Genomic DNA, 18,215 nt, shown 5'->3' with positions numbered 1-18,215 from the left:
TATACCTAGTAGTAACAATGTCTGTTTATGCAATTCCTCCTCAGTATTTGAATTTTTAATCACTTCAAAAATAGTCAGGATCTTGAGGTCATTTTTGACTCTTTCTGTCCACTTCTCACCACCACCAATCTATAATTCCCATTGTTCTTTCTTCAAATCATGTACAGATTCTGAACACTTCTCATGACTTCACTGCATCCCACTGAGCCACCCACCCTCATCTCTCCCCTGGGTTGTTACAGTGCCCTTCCAACCAGTTTCCCTGCTTTCTTCCACCTCTGGACTCAATCTATTCTTAATAAGAACCACAACAATCATGTTAGAAAAATAAGTAATATGTCAGTCAAAATTCTCTGTTGATTTCCCAATTAGAGTTAAAGCCAAAATCCCACAATGGTCCATGTAGCTGCATAACAAATGATGCCAGACTTAACTGCCTAAAGCTACCAATATTTAATATCTTACAACTGTTTCTGGGAGTCAGGAATCTGGGTGAAGTTTAGCTGGGTCTTCTGGCTCATCTCACCAAGGCTGCAGTGAAGGTGCTGGGCCAGGCTTTCTGATGAGGCTCCAATGAAAGTGTCTTTTGAGGGCTGTGGTCTCCTCTGAAGGCTCAACAGGGAGACAGAATGCTTCACATTTTCTCATTATCTCATTAGCAGGATTCATTTCATTGTTAGCTAGAGGTCGCCCATACGTTTTTGCTATCTCCCTTGGTTAGTTCACAGTGTATTTGACTCCCATAAGAATAAGTCAGATAAGATGAGCAAGATTGAAGCCAGAGCTATTTTGTATCTTTAATCTTGGACGGTTTTGCAAATCCTGTCTATTAGGAACAAATCACTAGCCTCTGCCCACCCTCAAGGTGAGACAGCTGAATCGAGCAAGCATATTAGGAGGTGAGGATCATTCAAAATCAACCATAAAAGCTGCCTGCTACAACCTATAAAGTCCATTATGATTTGATTCCTAGTTACACTTTAACTTCACCTCCTTCTACTCCCATTTGACCCATAACCACATGCCATTTTCTGTTCTTTAAATACATCACATTTACTCTGTTTCAGGACTTTTGTACCTGGTACACTTCTGTCAGACTATCTTCAGGTATCTTCACCATTTTTCTCCTTCATTTCCTCTAATTTCTGCTCAGACTTTTCTCAGAGCCATCTTTCATTGATCACTGTGTGTGAACTAGAACCTTTTTCTTTCTGTATTTCCAGCATTCTGCGCCTCTCACTCTTGATGTAATTTACATTTCTCTTCTCCCTCTGTTAAGCTTTAAATTTTACAGTGCATGCACTTTATAATTTTTGTTCTCTCCTTTATTTGTGATTCTTAAAAAATTACACATGCAGCCGTTGCTTAAAATTTTGCTGAATGATTAATTTTGCATTGTTTGTAACTATAATAATAAAACTGTTGAGACTTAGCTCTGGCTTTAACTGATTTTAGTGCTTATTACTGCTGTTTTAAAGTCATGAATTACACATTTTTGAAATCTCACATTTTTCCTCCGCTTTTTTCCTCTCTTCCCTCTTGCTTCTTATAATTCATTCCTCTGATTAATTAAACTAAAAAGCTTGAATTATTTATCTTCAGAAGAAGGATAAATATCATAGGTATCATGTTCCCTGAGCTTTTGTATATCTGAGAATTACAACCTTACTTTGGTTTATTCTTAAATTTTAGTTATCTCTGATTTGTTTCTATTTAAAAATTTTTGCTTAAGTTTTACCAGAAGCTATTTGTTTCATTTAATGATTTTTTTCTCGAATTTGAACCAGTTGAGGCTTGTATGTGCAATTATTAACTTAAGCTAACTTTTGATACTTTTTCATTATTCTGTTTTACAATAGTAAGCCTTTCTTGATTTATATAACTTAGGTTTTTCTTTAGCTCAGGAAGATGGATTCTCATATTTTCCCTCCTGCTTAATTTATTCTTACCTATTTATTTTGCAAATCCCTTGTCCATCTATTGTTTTTTTTTTTACTATTGCTATTCCATTTCTATCATATTATATTGTTTTCATTGCTTTTTTCCCTTCTGCTTCTGTACTTTGGAATGAGTAGTATGTGTTTCATACCTCTGATTCAAAGTGTTGCAGTGTGTCTTGCATATTTGTGATGATGACTGTGGTAGATTATATTAATTTATCTTTTTTACTTATCTACTTTTACTTGCTTGTTTACGATGAAGGTTTATTATGTTATGGTTTGCAATAACTTACTTTCCTATGCCTTTAGAGGGATTGCATGTCCTTGTTGATGACCATGTCACTTGAAGCACCTGCCTACTGTTACTGCTTCCTTGCCTCGTAAACACTGAACTTAGCCTTAGGACATGATTTTGCTAATAGAATGTGTGGATGTATAATGTACACCAAATACAACCAGAAACTTAAAAATTTTATCAGGATGTTTTTTAAAATAGATCTTTTTTTTCCCCCTGTATCTGTAAATATCATTGCCTTTCTTTGTTTTTCTTTCAATACCTTTTTTGGGTGCTTCATGTTAATCATCATGAAAATATGAAGTAATTAGCAATGAACAGGATAAATGGCTTCTCCTTGAATGTCCCTCATTGTTGTATTTAGAGCTCTCCTTGGGCAGCATAAGATGGGTGTCTAACTGATATATACAGCTCTGAGGCAAAGTCAGCTTGTAAGTGTCTTCCATTTAGTGGGCCACTCAGGTTGGTAAGGGGCTGTCACCTCCAAGTGCCTCCTGGCTTGGCTACTTACCTAGATAAATGAAAGTAGTCTCTGGTGTTCATATTTTATAAGAAGTAGTAATAAAAGTTATACCTGTTCTTATCCTCTTTTATGAGAATCTTCTTGTGAATTAAGAAAGCAAGGTCTTAGTTGGAGGTATTGTAGGAGTTAAACATCCTTAGAAAACCCATGTATGGGATATGTAAATGCCAGTTTCAGCTGAATAGTATTAGGTACCTAGAAAACAGATTTAAAAGGATTTTGAGGCTGTACTCAGCAGATAAGTTAGTTTTGACCTATAGGTAGTATGTAGAGTGGGTAGCTATCCTTAGACTAAAGGCTCTTCAAGGCTCATCCCAGTTCCCACTATTCTAGCTCTTTTTCTGGATTTTCTTGGTAGGCTTTTTGTAACTGGGTAACATCCTTCCTGTCCAAATGACTATTCAGTGTTATTAGGGAGGAACGGAGATGTGGATAGTTGGTCCAGAATCTGAAAGGACAGTGGTGGGTTATGAATCTGCTCTGAGTGGGATAGAGGTTTCTTTGAGAACTCTCTACAATTTGATCTTCAAAAAATAAATAATTTTCATCAAAAGGATAAGCAGGATGGCTCCTGATATTGTGCATATAAACCACAAATCAGTGAGGCCATGGGGGTTGGGATACTATTTTCCAGTAGGCTCCTAATATCCCTTTTAATGAACACACCAGTGAGCTTGGCCAAACTGGACAGAGCTGTTACTGGCTTGCAATAGAAAGTTACAAGTTTCTAACAGTTGTTGCATAATTATGTTAATGTTACAGAAAATTATTTTAGAAATTGATTTAACTACCTCCCTATTTAGGATCTAAGACAAGAGTGTCTTGTTTCTGGGTTAATTTGGTTAATTCAAGCAATGAGTTTTGATTTTCATGAATCTGCCGGAGGAAATTACATGAGTCACTTTTCAGATTTGCGTTTTTGTTATGAAAAATAAAGCCCCAGCTGTCCATTGCCATTTTATCATCTTGAGTTAAAAAGAGTCTTTTTAAAGTGTCAGGGGGTTTTGCCTTAATTTGAAAAGCTTTTCAGATACAGGTTTGACACTCGTTGTCTCTCCCCACAATCTGTATTCCTCATGCCACCACTCCCCACACGCTTACATGCCTCACTTCAGACAGCTACAGCGTCTGCTGGGTCCCACTATTGTGAGTTTCTGACCTCTGGCAAAGCAAAAATCACTAGTTTACAGTCATATTGTTCCACTAAATATGATGAAAAAACTATATTTTAGATGGTTTCTCAGAAACAATACCAAACGTGATTTTATTCACAACGTAGCCAGAGTTTTCTGATGGAAAAGGCATTTTTTTAATAGGGAGATCTATGAATATGACAGCAGCAATAAACAGCTGAAAATAATCTATGAGGCGTTTGCAAATTACCCCTTATGAGCTGTAGTGGCTGTGAAAGATAATTTGTGGTTCTCACAGAATACCCTGCAAATTGGGTCTTTCATCTGCAATGTTTTTTACAGTTAAAACATTTCATTTCTCGTATTAACAAATGATAACTCTACATTGGTTCATCTAAACAATTTGATTTATGTATTTTTTCTGTTCTGAGAGGCTGTTGATGTTTCAGGGTAATTATTTTCATTGCCAATAGCTGTTTGTGGTGACTGTAGGCAAAAGATAGGAATCTGAATATATGTATGCATCATTTTAATCATTTCTTTAAAGACTACTCATAAAGCAGAAATCCATTTGCCTGTGTTATCATCTGTACTTAGAAATCTAATAGGATGTGGGTGTTGACGAATGAGGATGCTAGCCAAGTTCAGGGTTTTCTGCGGTGTATTGGAAGCTCTCTCATGTAATCACTGTGGGCCGGAGGTCAGGGTTGACCTGAGGTGTCACCAAGTCTCTGGCAGAGCAGCGTGCCCTTGCTGTCTTAAATCACGGCCGTGAGAAGCAGCATGTGTTATTGGCTGGAGTCGTTCCCAGCTTATGTAATATCTGTTCAGGGTATCCCCGAGGGTCATTTCCAGGATGACATGACAAATCTCATGAGAATACCTCTTGCCATGCACAGTATGCAATGCAAGCTCTGGAAACGTTTGAGGAAAGAGGGACAACACATAAAAAGATCTTCTCAATTTCCTCTCTTCCATTGCTTTCTTGGCTAGGACTTGCAGTCCAGGACAAGAGAAAGAAAGGTTTTTTTTTTTTGCACCCAGAAAGTAACCACTGTCCTTAGATGGGAGACCAGCCTTGCCCACTAACGTGATGTGGCATTTTGGAAAGGCAGAACCAGGGCCTGGAATGAAAGCCATACAATAACCAGCTTTCTCTAGGGTCTCTTAGTTCATGTGAATTTTTCAATCTTCTTTTCAGCACATCTAGGCTTATTTTAATGTTCAGGTGGGGGAGATTACAATCCATCAAAGTTTTAGCTTCTTTCCCAGAAAAATCACATAGCAGAATTGCAGCTGTAAAAAGGTGGTGGGGTCTTTTGCCTGGGTTGGAGGCTTGGGGGAGAATGTGGAGGCCCACCCACACCAATAAAGAAGTGCTGTGGTGGCTATAGATGGCCTCTGTGAAGATTAGGGGTGCCCCTGTGTGTGTACTTACAGGGTAGCTGTGGTAGGTTCCTCTAGGTCTCCACTGCTGGGCAAGGCAGAGGCCACATCAGACAGGGAGACAAAGCACCCCTGCATTTCTGGACCTCCCATTCACATTCCAGGTTAGGGAAGGGACTACTGATTTAGGATCGCAACCAGTTTTTACATGGCCTAAAGGAGTGAATGTAGAGCCAGTACCCTGAATGGCAAATGTGTTTTATCCTTTGAACCAATTCCAATTGATTAGTTCTGGTTGCCTACAGTGCTGTCTTAAGAAGGCATCTGTGGTTCATGGGGGCTCAGCTGGGAGGAGAGCTGGGATTGATTAGCGATGTCTGTCAAGGCCTCTGGAGAGACAGCCTGCCCTATATTTGCTATTCACTGCCTTTAACAAGTCTTTAACTCCTCTCTTCGAAATGATTTTAATGCTAATAGGTGACTAAATATGTGGTGGCTCATCATGAGAGAAAGCAGGTAGATTCCACTTTAAGAAAACCTAGCATGAGAAAATGCAAATTTATAAAATGCATAAATCTGGAGCCAATTATTGCCATTATAGAAAGATTCCATGAAAGGTTCCTTTAAATAGCAAGCTCCCCTACTGCATTAAAATGATGATTCAATTTACAAAAATTCACTTTGCATGCAAGTCTTCAGGACCGTGTCTGCCGAGTAAAACAAGCCACACCTGATTTTTTCAAACCACCGCCTAAATAATGTTCAGGATGGCTGCTGCTGCATCTCTAGGGTCTCTTGGTAATTCCTGCTCTCTTCAGGCTTCCTTCTTACTTCCTATCCCAGAGTGTTGAGTAGACAATCTGGGTGGTGGTCAACAGCTGCTGGCTTCCACCCCGCCACGGCTGCGTTTCATTAGTGGGTAAACTGATTGCTCCAAGTATGTTTATGTGTGGGTGTGGCTGTACAAGCCCGTGCACTCTGTGCACTGTGTATGGAGATACAGAGCCACACAAGCCATTATCTAGCTCTCAGCCCACCCTAAATTCATTCCTGCTGTTAGAGTTATAAATGGAAGGCTGCAATCGCCTGGTGGATATGGCCTTTTGGTAATATCTGCCCTGAATTCCAGCTCCCCATCCTCATTGTGTTTGTTTATATGTTATTTACCTTTGCATCAGAAAACTTCCCCAGACTTTGGGTCTGAGTCCCATTATCCAGACATGGAACCCTCCTCTTCCTCTGTGGCCTAGAAAGCCCCAAATGGTTTTCTGATTTAGAAAATTAAATATAATCTGACTCTTGTGGCAAGCTCCGAAATTCCCAACCAACAGACGCTCCCATTAAATATATAACATACACAACATCTAAAAGTATCACCGATCTAGCATGAATTTGAATTATAGAGGCATTCAGTGCCCCACGGGTAAGATCACCAGTCTCTTCCCAGGCACTCAAAGTCGGGCAGTTTTCCAGTGGAAAGCTCCCAGGAATGCTGACTGGCACGTGTGTTTGAGTTTCTGTTGCTCTGTAAAAGCAACTTAATTCAAGAAAAGTACCTGAAAGAGATGACATTTTCCCCACATAGAAAAGTTGTAATAACTTCTCAGGCACAGAGCACAAGTGTCATCTCTATTTCATCTATAGTATTTTAAAAGTTTCAACATGAATTTCTTCCCAGGAATATGTTTTTACAGACACCTCTTTTGTCTTTGTTTTCATGTTGCAAGAAGCACAACGAAGCAGTGACAGTGACCTTCAGCTGTACTGGGCCATGCTCTTCTGTCCTAAATCATTATTCCTATTTTAGATGAACACTCTCAGGCTGGTGAACTGTCAAACAACGTTTTTCCTTCTTTCTTTGCTGGCTCATTGGGTTCACCCAGGCCCCCGCTGTGGCACTGGGCTGTAAGGGCCGCGTGGGTACAGCCATAGATGGTAGAGGCCAGCATCATCAGACACACGGCCCCACACACAACCCCTGTAATGACGACGGTGGCCACAGCATGACGTAGGTTGGTCGGCCTTGGTTTGGGTTTGAACTGACAGTCTGAGTGACCATCAGGGAGCTTTGGGACAGCCTCTGGGGAAGAACCTAGTTGTAGCATGCCCGAGGACTCCAGGTTTGGGGAAGCAAAGAGGCAGGGCTGGTACAGCTCATGAGGGATCTGAAGGAGGTCCTCTCCCTTCCAGGTGTCTGGTGAAACGCAGATGATGCCGTCCATTATTCCCCCTTGAAAAGACAAAAGCAGCAGATGATAACAGAACCAGATACAACTGAGTTCCCAAATCCCCAGCCTGCAAACATGCAGGCAGATGGAATTTATAAAACACCTTATGTTTTTTCCTGGAGTCAAAGAACTTAACAACCATATTTTATGATTTTAGGATTTTTAAATTGGCTGGATGCTAAAAATGCCACACACAAAATTGGCAATTATGTATGACCAAGCATTCATTAGAAGGCAGGTTACCTTTACCTTATAAATGCTGTGGGGAAAACAATGCAAAAGCCGATGAGACGGGGCACTGGAGGCCAACCTGAGGGTGCTGTTGCCAACAACTTTCCTGCCACTCACACCCCTAATGAACCCCACCAGACAAGAAATCTATTGTGCCTGATTCCCACTGGAAATCTAAACTAAACTTTAAAAAAAAACAACAAATGTCCATTGTTGTGATGTTATGTGCTAATTACAAAGACCCTGTGTGTCTACCAACACTTCAGTGAAGCCAAGTGGGGAGGTGGAATGGTCTTTCGAGTGTTGTGTGTGTCTGAAGATTTGACAAGTGATATTATAGTTCATGGGATTAAGTACAATTAATGTGTCTCCTCAGGCCTCTAAACATTTACTACTTCAAGGACCAAACTTTCCAATGAGTTATTAGACCGAGTTTCCATTCTCTGTAAGGTGATTGATTTCTTCAGGTGTGTAGACAACTGCTGTTTGGGGTGGCGAGGTCAGGAGGGAGTTGAATACCTAGTAAATCTTTTCTAGAAAGAACACTGGGATAATAGAATCTATTCTCATCTAGTTTGACCACTGATCTCAACAAGTAAGCAAAAAACCTTTTCCCATACGAACATCCTATTTTCATCTGACTTGATAGTTTGCACATCTCTTAAATAAGTCCTCACAACACTATTGTAATGAGTCATTCTTGTCCAAAATCACCCACATCCAAAACAGCCTTCCTCCTTGATCCTGGTTTTTTCTCCCTACATTTGCTACCTCCCTCTACTTCCTTCTCTTTGGAACATCCTGAGGTCAGTGGAGTTCACTCAGTGATCCTCAGTAAAGCTGTTTGTCTTGGCAGGCAACCCCCAAGTCCCCCATCCTCATGATCTTTAACTTAGTTCTCCCTGCTGCTGAAAACAGCACCCCCTAGGACAATTGTGGAGGCCAGTACTACTCTTAGCCAAGTTAAATTGAAGATTATTTTTGGTATACAACATAGAAGAATTATGAAATTATATCAGTATAGCACTTAAGCATTTGACAAATAGTATCAGATTCATTCTATCTTAGCCTTCTAAGCCAAGTCCTACATGACCCTATTAGTAGATGAGACCATTTTGCAGTCTCCTGGGGCATACCTGGGTTAGTGCATATGGTTCTATTCAACCTGCGCCCTTTTCCTGCCACTAGTTGAAACTGAGTCACCTATTTCCACAGTGTCTTTGGGCTTCTCTTGGTTCTGGCTTCTTCAGCAACCCCCAGAAGCAATCCCCAAGTGACAGCTTGAGGATCCCGCTCCCTTTGGCCTCATGGAAGTTGACAATGCAAGATGCTCCATCTTGCTAGCACTTATCCGCCTTCCCCCCATTGGCCACTAATAGTTTATGACTTCTGTCTTAGAAAAAATTGGATTCAAATCCTGAGTCTCACCATTACTGAGCTGTGTGACTCTGAGCAAATTACTTGACCATTCTGGTGCCTTTGCTCTCATCTGGAAAGAAGGAGATAATAATGAAATTCACCTCATAAGATAGTTCTGAGGAATAGTTGGATAAAGTACATCAAGTGTTTAGCACAATACCTAAGCAGAGTAAATATTTAACACACTTAGATATTAACAAAAAGATGATTTGTTTACATCTGAACAGAGAGAGGACTAGCAGTTGCCAAATGTATGTGCATGTTTTGTGGAGGAAACATTGTTAGATTTTCAATAAAGCACAGTTTTCCCACAGGAAGGCTAAATGTCTCCATCCTCTATGGTCAGGCAGTGGCCACATGACTGAGTCCTGGCCAACAGAACAAATGACCAATACTTTAGGCCACAAAGCCACCTGCTGTTCCTCCTCCCACTGGGTGTGACCTTACAGTTTGCTTTTAATTAGGTCTTGACAAATATCTGTTCCTTCTTGACTTCCCTTTATCCAACACATCAGCTAGATTATCTCCCACATTTCACATCCATTCACTTTTTTTTTTTTTACTTACACTGGGACACCTAGGGCTTATTACTCCAAAGCAAAGTTACCCTTCTCCTGAGAAAGGAGATTGTCTGTGCACAGCAGCTCTGCTGGGTGGGCGTGTGGGCTGTGGCTGGGGTGTGAGATCCGAAGGGTCCCTTGAGCTCCCTGACTTAACTCTTCTGCCTGGTGACACCAAAAACCAGTGAGGTGCATTCATCCCCCCAACTTTCACCAGCAAGAGGAAGTTCCAGCCTCTTACTGCTTCTGGTGTCTTGATCTGAGAACTAGTTTAGTCAAGAATTGCTCTTTGATGAAAACTACCTTTCTGTGATGATAAAATTCTTGCCATAGTATGTCCCCAGTTGAAAGTCAACTCGAACATGAGCTGTCTGGGGTAATACTATTTGCACTTGTATTGTAGAGGATTCTTAATTCAATACTATTTGAATTTACTGATACTTTGACCCACTTCCTGGTATGTTACTGCTGCGGGCATCTATTCCTACTGACTCCCTAACTCATATCGGTAGCTCTGCCATCTTCCTCAGTTCCATGCTGAGTGGCACTTCCATCAGCTCACCAGCGCCCCTTAGGATTACAGCGAGTATCTCACACTTGAAATATCCAGAACTGAACTTGGCTTCACCACCTCCTGCAATGTATTCAGCCACTTCTCCATCGCCCACTCTGCCCCTTATCAGCGACCGGAATCACCATTTATGTGGTTCTTCCTGCAAGAAACAAATTGTATTTCCCTTCAATAACCCTCTTTCCTTCATGCCCAATTCTGACTGACCTGGTGAATGTTCCACATCACCTCTGAGTGGATCACTTCTCACCACTCTAGTTTGGGCCACAGCCATCCTCTCCCTGAATGGCTACAATCATGTTCTCCCATATACCCCTGCTTCTGCAGCCTTCATTCTGCGCTCCCTGGCGTCACCAGAGTGGCCTTTTAATCAGATCGTTTTGTTCCCCTGATTGAAATTCTTGAAGAGATTTCCAGCTCACTTAAAATCAGCTTTGCACAGCCCAGCCGGCACTGCCTCTTCCTGCATGACCTGACCCCAGCTCTTGCGCTGCCTTATGCTTGCTCTCCAACTCCTTTTTCTGCTTTGGCCACTGGTTTACCTCTTTCTGTTCCTCGATCAAACCAAACTTACTCGGTTGTCAGGTCCTTACCTTGCTCCCTTTTCTTCCAGTTCTCTCTCCTCCTGTTTAGTTTCTGCTCACCCATGTGACTTTCCTGGAGAAGCCCTTACCTGCCCATCCTGCCTAAAACAGACCCTCGCCTCTCATCCTCTGCCCTTCTCCTAGCAGTCCTTTATCTGGAAAGGCATATTTATTTAGTATCTTGTTTAATGTGTTTGTACTCTCAGAATGTAATCTCTGTGATGGCAGGGATTGTTTCTGTTCACTGACTTTTGTTCAGTGCCTGGAAATGTAAGTGGCACTCAAATATAGAAATGAATGAAGGATGCCTGAAAGTTAGGAGGAGAGAAGCACTGTGACATAGAAAATAGAAAGCAAGCCCAAAACTCAGAAGCGAGTCAATCTGTCCTGTCTGTGCTGCCACTCTATGACCTTGGACACATCATCAGATTTCTCTGGCCCTTTGTTTCCCACTGATAGCTGGCTAGCATTAAGTTAGCAGGGGTTGGAAAGCTTTCCTGTAAAGGACCAGCTAGTAAATATTTTAAGCTTTGCCATACAGTCTGTTTCACCTTTACAATTTTACCTTTATAGCAAAAAGCAGCCACAGACAAGACATAATAAATGAATGTGAATATGTGCCAGTGGTATTCACAAAACCAGCAGGTGGGCTGGATTGACTCTTGGGCTAGTCTGCTGAGCCTAGGGTGATTTTCAGGGCCCCTCATTTTTAAGATTCTAGGATCTCTTACTTTATTATTGATATCTGGTTAAAGAAATAGCATGTAACTTTAGAGAGGAGGAGATATTACATCCAATTTCAGTGAGAGTGGTATTTGCTGAAAGACAGGAATAGCTGTCAAAAGGATAGAGGCAGACAAAGAGTGGGAAGTGTTCCCAGGAGAAAGGGCCATGCCATGCTTAGAGCTCACCGAAAACTGGCATTCAGTGCCACTTTAAAGTTGAGCAGCTATTGGGTAGAAATTGAAGTCCCCTCCTCCTTAAAGATCTATAGATAACTTGCTGTTTTTTGTTAATTAAAAAAGTGGAAAGTTATCTCTATGAATTATATTTGTGGATGAATTTAAAAACCTGAATTTGAGTACCCCCCCAAATGACTCACTTGCCTCGTGCCATACCATGAAATGACACCAATGTGAAAAAGCTTACCCCAGCCCCTGCAAACTCCCCAACATTCCTTCTAATACAGAGAACAGATGCAGTTCATTCTAGACTGGTAAGATACAGATGGCAGTTTCCAAATAGACATTACTGACCTTTATAGATAAATTTCTCCAGCCAGAGTTTAAGACCGAGCAAGTGGCAATTGCATTTCCAGAGGTTGTCCTTGAGAAATAAAAGCTTCACCCTAGGCATGGATTCTAAAAGTGCTCGATCAAGCTGCTGAAGCTGGTTTTGCTGAACTGCAAATAGAGTTAGGTTCTTCCAGGGCTCGCCCAGGGATGTGGGAAGGTGACTTAGGTTGTTTGATGACAGATCAAGCTCCTTCAGTTGTGGGAGGGAATGGAAAACTCTACTTTCCAGGGAATGTAAGGAGTTCTGGGTGAGGTTTAAAACCTGCAGCTGCCGAAGTCCATGGAATGCTCCAGGAGCCAGATGTGAGAGGGAGTTGTTGTGTAAGTTCAAGGCTATGAGCTGTGGCACTGATCTAAATGCGAAAGCAGGAAGCTGATGTATCTGGTTGTCTTGTAAGTGCAGCATTTGTGTCTGAGGAGGCAGGTCAGAAGGGATTTCAACCAGACCCTGCCGGCTGCAGTCCACAGACCTGGATGGTGAGTGACAGAGGCATCGCTCTGGGCAGCCACACACCACCTGGAGCAGGAAAATCCCACTTGCGAGCAGGAGCAGTTCCCCTGTGACAAATAGAAAGAAATCAGGTAGGAGCCAGTCTGTACAGGATGCTCTGACAGGCTCCCCTTTGGGTCCACTGGTATTGTGATGTGGAGCCAACATCTCTCCCCGTAACCTGAAGAGTTTCCATTATGTGCATCTTTAGTAGAACCGGGCTGAACGGGATGCACCTCTAGTGCCAATAAATATTGGACTGGTAACTACTGTTGGAGCCTTAGAAAAGATGCTTTCTTGGTGAAAGGCAAGACTAAAGAATATCAAATAGAATGGTAAAAAAAAAAATCTGTTTAGAGATATGTGCCCTCTGTAGGGTGTGGCAGAATATTCTGTGTTGAAGTGTAGAGAGTGATATTGAGTTAAGATAGTGAACATGTCTTAAAGTATACTCAAGATCAGTGCTGTCCAGCAGGCCTCTCTGTGGTGGGGAAAATGTCCTATAGGCTGTGTCCGTGTTTGCTAAGGTAGCCATTATTTACGTGTGGCTCCTGAGCTCTTGAAATGGGCCAGCTGCACCAAGGAACTGAGTTTTTATTTGCACTTAATTTTAATTCAGTTGAAATTAAATAGTTACATGGTGCTAGTGGTTACCCTGTTGGGTAGAGCAGGTGTAAAGCTTTCCTACATATGGAGGGATTCCTGCTTCTTTGCAGGTGTAGTAGTCCCACAAGTGATTTTTGTGTCTACTCTTATTTTACTTGAGAGATTTAAAAAACATAGACAATCCCTATTGGTAATATAATAAACATGAATGACCACATCCCTATAACAACATTTCATTCATCATTCAGAGGTTGTTATTTCTCTTTCACCTCCTTTTCTCTTTTAACTCAGAGAAGCAAGGCATTACTGTACAGTTGCACACTCTTTGAGTAATGCCCAATTCACATTTTCTGCCACAAACTTTCCTCTCCTGTCCCATTACTGATCAATCCCTCTAGACCTTTTAAAATTAATTCTGTAATAACAACTCCAGCAACTATATATATTGAGCCAGACACCAGTCTAAGTGCCACATACTCAATATACATATTAATCAACCTGCATGTTACTTAATTAAAACCTCATAGCCTTGTTAAGTCTAGTTCTGTTATCAGTGCCATTTCAAAAGTGAGGAAACTGAGGCACAGGGAAGCTAAACCACTTGCCAAAGGTTTCACAGACAATAAACAGGGGAGTGATGATTTTAACCCAGGCAGTCTACTTCCAGAATCTCTCAGATTCCTACCTGCTTAATGCCTGTCAAGTACTTTGATGCAAACACACCATTTATTTTTAGTGTTTTTTTTTTTTTAAGTAATTAACTATGAGCATGAGCATGTTTTATTCCATAATCTACTCTGGTCACTCAAAACTGATGTAGCCATAGAACTCTGAGGACAGCCCACTCATTCCTTTGAAGGCTGTGGAGTATTCCGAGGGGAGACCTTGCCACTTAACAGCCTCTCATTCACCAACATTTGGATTGTTACCGTTTTCCTGCCTTACAAAAGATGCAGCAAAGAACATCCTTGCCCAGACTTCCCTGACCCTATGGGAATGTGGGAGAGAGTCTCCAAAGTCAACAGGAGTCTCCTCTGCAGAGTGCAGGAAGCATTGTGAGTTTACAATGACATGCTGAGTTTTACATGAGATACTGCTAGACCCTTCTTTAGAGTGCTACTCCACGCCCTTCTTTTTTCCTGAGCCTTGCCTTGAGTTTCAAAATGTGGCAAACATCTGTCAAGGAACATTTTGTTAAATTGGAAGAGAATTCGCAAGGCCACACAAATAATAGTTTAAAACTCAAGATAGTTATTTACTCATAAAGAACGCTCTTAAAAGAGTTCCTTTGTGTGTTTGTTTGTTTGGGGCTGTAACTAAGGAAATTTACAGTGTGACTGTCAAGTGCACTGGAGCCTGTTTTCCTGGGTCCCCTGAATGCTCTGTGGCACTGTGAACAGTGCTTTATGACTCTAGGGGAGATGTTGGAGAGCCTTCTGAGGGAGATTTTGCTCAGATTAGTTAGCTGAAGATATGGGAAACATCATATTCCCCTCCCTCTTCTAAAATATGAAAGGGCAAAGCCTTGTTTTCCCTTTTATAATTTTGCAAGCAATCTAAGTGACTTTAAAAAGTCATAGTGTCTCACCATCCGAGATGAGGTGACACCCTGCACTTTTAACTGTGCGTCTTAAGTATTAATTAGCTGCAGGAAATCAGAACTTAAACCTCAGAATACACTTTCCACTAATCTATTAATGAAAGCCTTGTTTTTCTGTGATTATTAGCCAGTTTGTTCATTCTGTCATTGGTCCCACTATCCAACCCACAAAGGGGACGATGTACCAAGCAGTGGGGTTCTACAAATGACCTGAGGCGTGCCAACAGCATATCTTCATCCTGACTGGGTAAATTGCCTCCCCCACCCCCTGCATCCCACATGGCACAGACAGAAATGCCCTGCCAGAGTCACTCCTTACATCTGTTTGGTCTTCTGAGAATAACAACGTGAAAATAGGACCCCCACATATACCCGTTGTGAGGTAGATCACACAAGCACGCCTCACCTTCCATGACAGCGTCACGCAGGCCTGCACTGAAGCAACCTTTCCTTACTTGTGAGTAGCGAATGGAGGGCATGGCAAGGTCGGCGCCCAGCTTTCCATTCACGTTCTCGAAACCCTGCTGGGCTTGTCTTCAATGCAGAAAGCAGTTGCTGCTTTCAGGAGACCACTTATGTAAGCAGTCCTTCCTCCGGCTCCATCTGGCTGGGATTGTTTTCCATAAGAGGATCTTTTGATTGTGTCCTTTCTTCTTTCTTAATGCGTTGGCCTTCCCAAGCTCATCCCTGCTGTCCCCATTCAGAGGACGAGTCACAGAAAGAATGTTTGTCAAACCTCAGTGAACAGCTGTAGCATTCAAACATGACCCCGATGGCTCAGTCTTTTTGATTATTTAATCTGCTTGAAGTCCCAGGCACCAAAATAAAACTGCCTTCTTAATCCGGTCGTGGCTTCTGAATCCTGTTGACTTATTAACCATGCAGTGGCAGCCCTCATCGGGTTGGGGGTGCTCCACATGGCTCTTGGTCCGGGGGGCTAGCCCCAAAGCCAGTAGTGCATGTAACATGAGGACAAATTGGCCTGCCGGAGGCTGACATAGTTTCCACAATGTTCTCATTTGGTCACCGAAGGCTTATTCAGCCAACATCCGCGGGGATTAGCTGTGTTGACAGGGTCTTGATGCTCTGAAATTCATAGGCATGGTTTCCTCTAGTGGACATCACAGACTCTTCTCCCTGGTACCACAAATACTTCTCAGCTGCTTCTTTCTTGCTCCCAAGTACCCTCTCCACTCCCAGTTCAACTGACCTTTTGGTGTGCATGACTTTAGAAATCTTCACAATCTTTCATCATTTCCCTGATGCTGAAGTTTGGCCCTTTCCTCATTTTTCACATATGAAGCACTGAAGCCATCCCTGAGAGCATCAGGCGTCAATGAACTGTGACTGTTCTCTAATTGAAGCTGCTGGGAACTCCCCCACCAGGGACTGAAACGTCTCTTTGTGCAAACCCCCTGCCATTTTCTGAGCTATGATTTCGATGTAGCTTTCCCTCAACACACCAAAATGTTCCAGAGCCCACAGTGACTACACATAAGGTTGAAACCATGCTTACCTTAAGGCACCATGAAGTGGGACCCCTGGGCCCAGGCAGCACAACAGACAGGCGAGTGTGGGCTTTGGATTCAAATGGGTCTGCACTTGAACAGGCTCACCATTCACCACTCTGATGTTTCTGAGTAAGTGACGTGCCCCCTGGAAGCCTCATGTCTTCTTTGCTAACATGGGGATAACTGTAGCCTTGCTCCACAAGACTGGCTTAAGAATGAATAAATAAAGCAATACATGGCATGGCGCATACGGTCTGAAGAATGTCTCAGTCACCTGTGGGAACGCCTTCCAGGACTGCTGAGCCACTGGCTCTTGAACAGCCATCTTGACTTGACAGACAGAAGGGAGGTCTGACAAGACATAAAAGCCTAGGCCTTCATACCACTACAGAGGTGCAGAGGAAAGAAGCTTCTTGTGAATGAAGCTGAAAAATCAGGTAGTGACTATCTCAGCCTACTTTTTTTTTATTATTATTTTTTTAACCTCTTTTTTTATTACAAAGTTTATTTTTACATAATTTTGCACATTTTTTTTTCCATCTCAATTGTAATCCCCGCAGGTTTCCCATCACCAAATCACCCCTGTGCCACCACCATAGTCCCGTGCATTTCCCTCCCTTCCTGCCCCCCCGTTTTTTTTTTATTTTATTTATTTTATTTTATTTTTTTAACCTCTCTCAGCCTACTTTTTGGCAGCCCTTTCCCCCTTTGGCCATGCCCCTTCCAGTCTCTAGGAACTGGGATCCTTATCCTGGCCCCTACTTGAAAATCTGTTTAACCAGTCCTGCCCTCTTCTGTCTGTCTTTCCAAGACTATTTGAGCATTAGAGATAAAATGGGAAATATGTCGGGCATAGGACAGAGTCATATAAATCTCAATAAGGATTAAGTGGTTTCTTCATCTCGTCTGTCCCTCTTTCCATCCTCCCTATCTTTCTATTTTCAGGCACACAGGATTTAGTAATGATCATTCCTTGGTGACACATGATCATCAGTGGCCCAGATGCAGCATTCAGCCTTTCATTCAGCCTAATATAGTTAATACCTTGGAATCCTAACAGCCAGTCTAAGAACCACAAAGTTATCAAAACTTATATTAATATGTGCGTCTGTCTTTCCCAGTGGTTGACAAACAGTTTTTGTAAAGAGCCTGTTAGGCAGTTAAAACAAGAAGGCCGATGCCTAAGAAAATTAAATGCCAGCTCTACTCAGGAACCCAGGAAATGCTTGCTGAGCCAGTAAAGCCCAGGGAGTGCCAAGAAGGCCCAGGGGTGAAAGCAGCTCCCACTGCAATCTGCTGTTGGGACTGATAAAACAGGACATAGTAGCAGGGGGAGAGACTTAGAAACTCCTGCCTGAGATGATAATCCCAGAAGAACATCTATGTAGAAAATCCCAAAAGAAATGAAGTGAGCAGCCCCTGCATCACACCCCATTTAGCCAGGAGTCCCCTGATGTTCTCTTGGTTGTTCTTTCATGTACCCTGCCCAGCTGGATCTCTTCCTGGGCATACTGTCTCTAAATGAACTTTGTTTTGCTTTGCCTAGATGTGGCCTTGAATTATTTCATGACCATAATCAAGAACCAAGGGCCCCCAAACCCAATAACAGGCAAGGTAGTTAAGTATTTAGATGTCCAGGCCCAGTGACAGTTTCTGTCACTACCACTTGACTCTGATGTAGCACAAAGCCAGCCACAAACAAACTATGAAAAATGGACTTGCCTCAGGCCATTAAGAATCTCTTTGCAAAACCAGGTGAAGGACTGGACTGACTTATGGTCAGTTTTCAAACCCTGCTCCACCCACCCCGTTCTCTAATCATTTCTGTCACTAACCCTTGGGC

At 42.2% G+C, this 18,215-nt stretch overlaps 2 protein-coding genes across 2 annotated transcripts in view; one reads left to right on the top strand and one right to left on the bottom strand.

Moving 5' to 3' along the window:
* The window catches only part of CACNA2D3 (calcium channel, voltage-dependent, alpha 2/delta subunit 3), a 764,442-nt gene that overhangs the window by 631,831 nt on the left and 114,396 nt on the right, over window positions 1-18,215 (top strand). The window lies entirely within an intron of this gene.
* Window positions 7,095-16,697, bottom strand: LRTM1 (leucine-rich repeats and transmembrane domains 1). The gene is made up of 4 exons (XM_012735065.1): window positions 16,624-16,697; window positions 15,268-15,395; window positions 12,127-12,723; window positions 7,095-7,507 (listed from the first exon to the last, which is right to left on the bottom strand). The coding sequence occupies exons 1-4, from the start codon at window positions 16,695-16,697 to the stop codon at window positions 7,095-7,097; spliced, it is 1,212 nt and encodes a 403-aa protein (XP_012590519.1).

This window comes from Condylura cristata, unplaced genomic scaffold (genome assembly GCF_000260355.1).
Source record: "Condylura cristata isolate star-nosed mole 26May11 unplaced genomic scaffold, ConCri1.0 scaffold00004, whole genome shotgun sequence".
Lineage (NCBI taxonomy): Eukaryota > Metazoa > Chordata > Mammalia > Eulipotyphla > Talpidae > Condylura > Condylura cristata.
The sequence above is the reverse complement of the archived record's forward strand: the minus strand, read 5'-3'. Positions and strand labels throughout refer to the sequence as shown.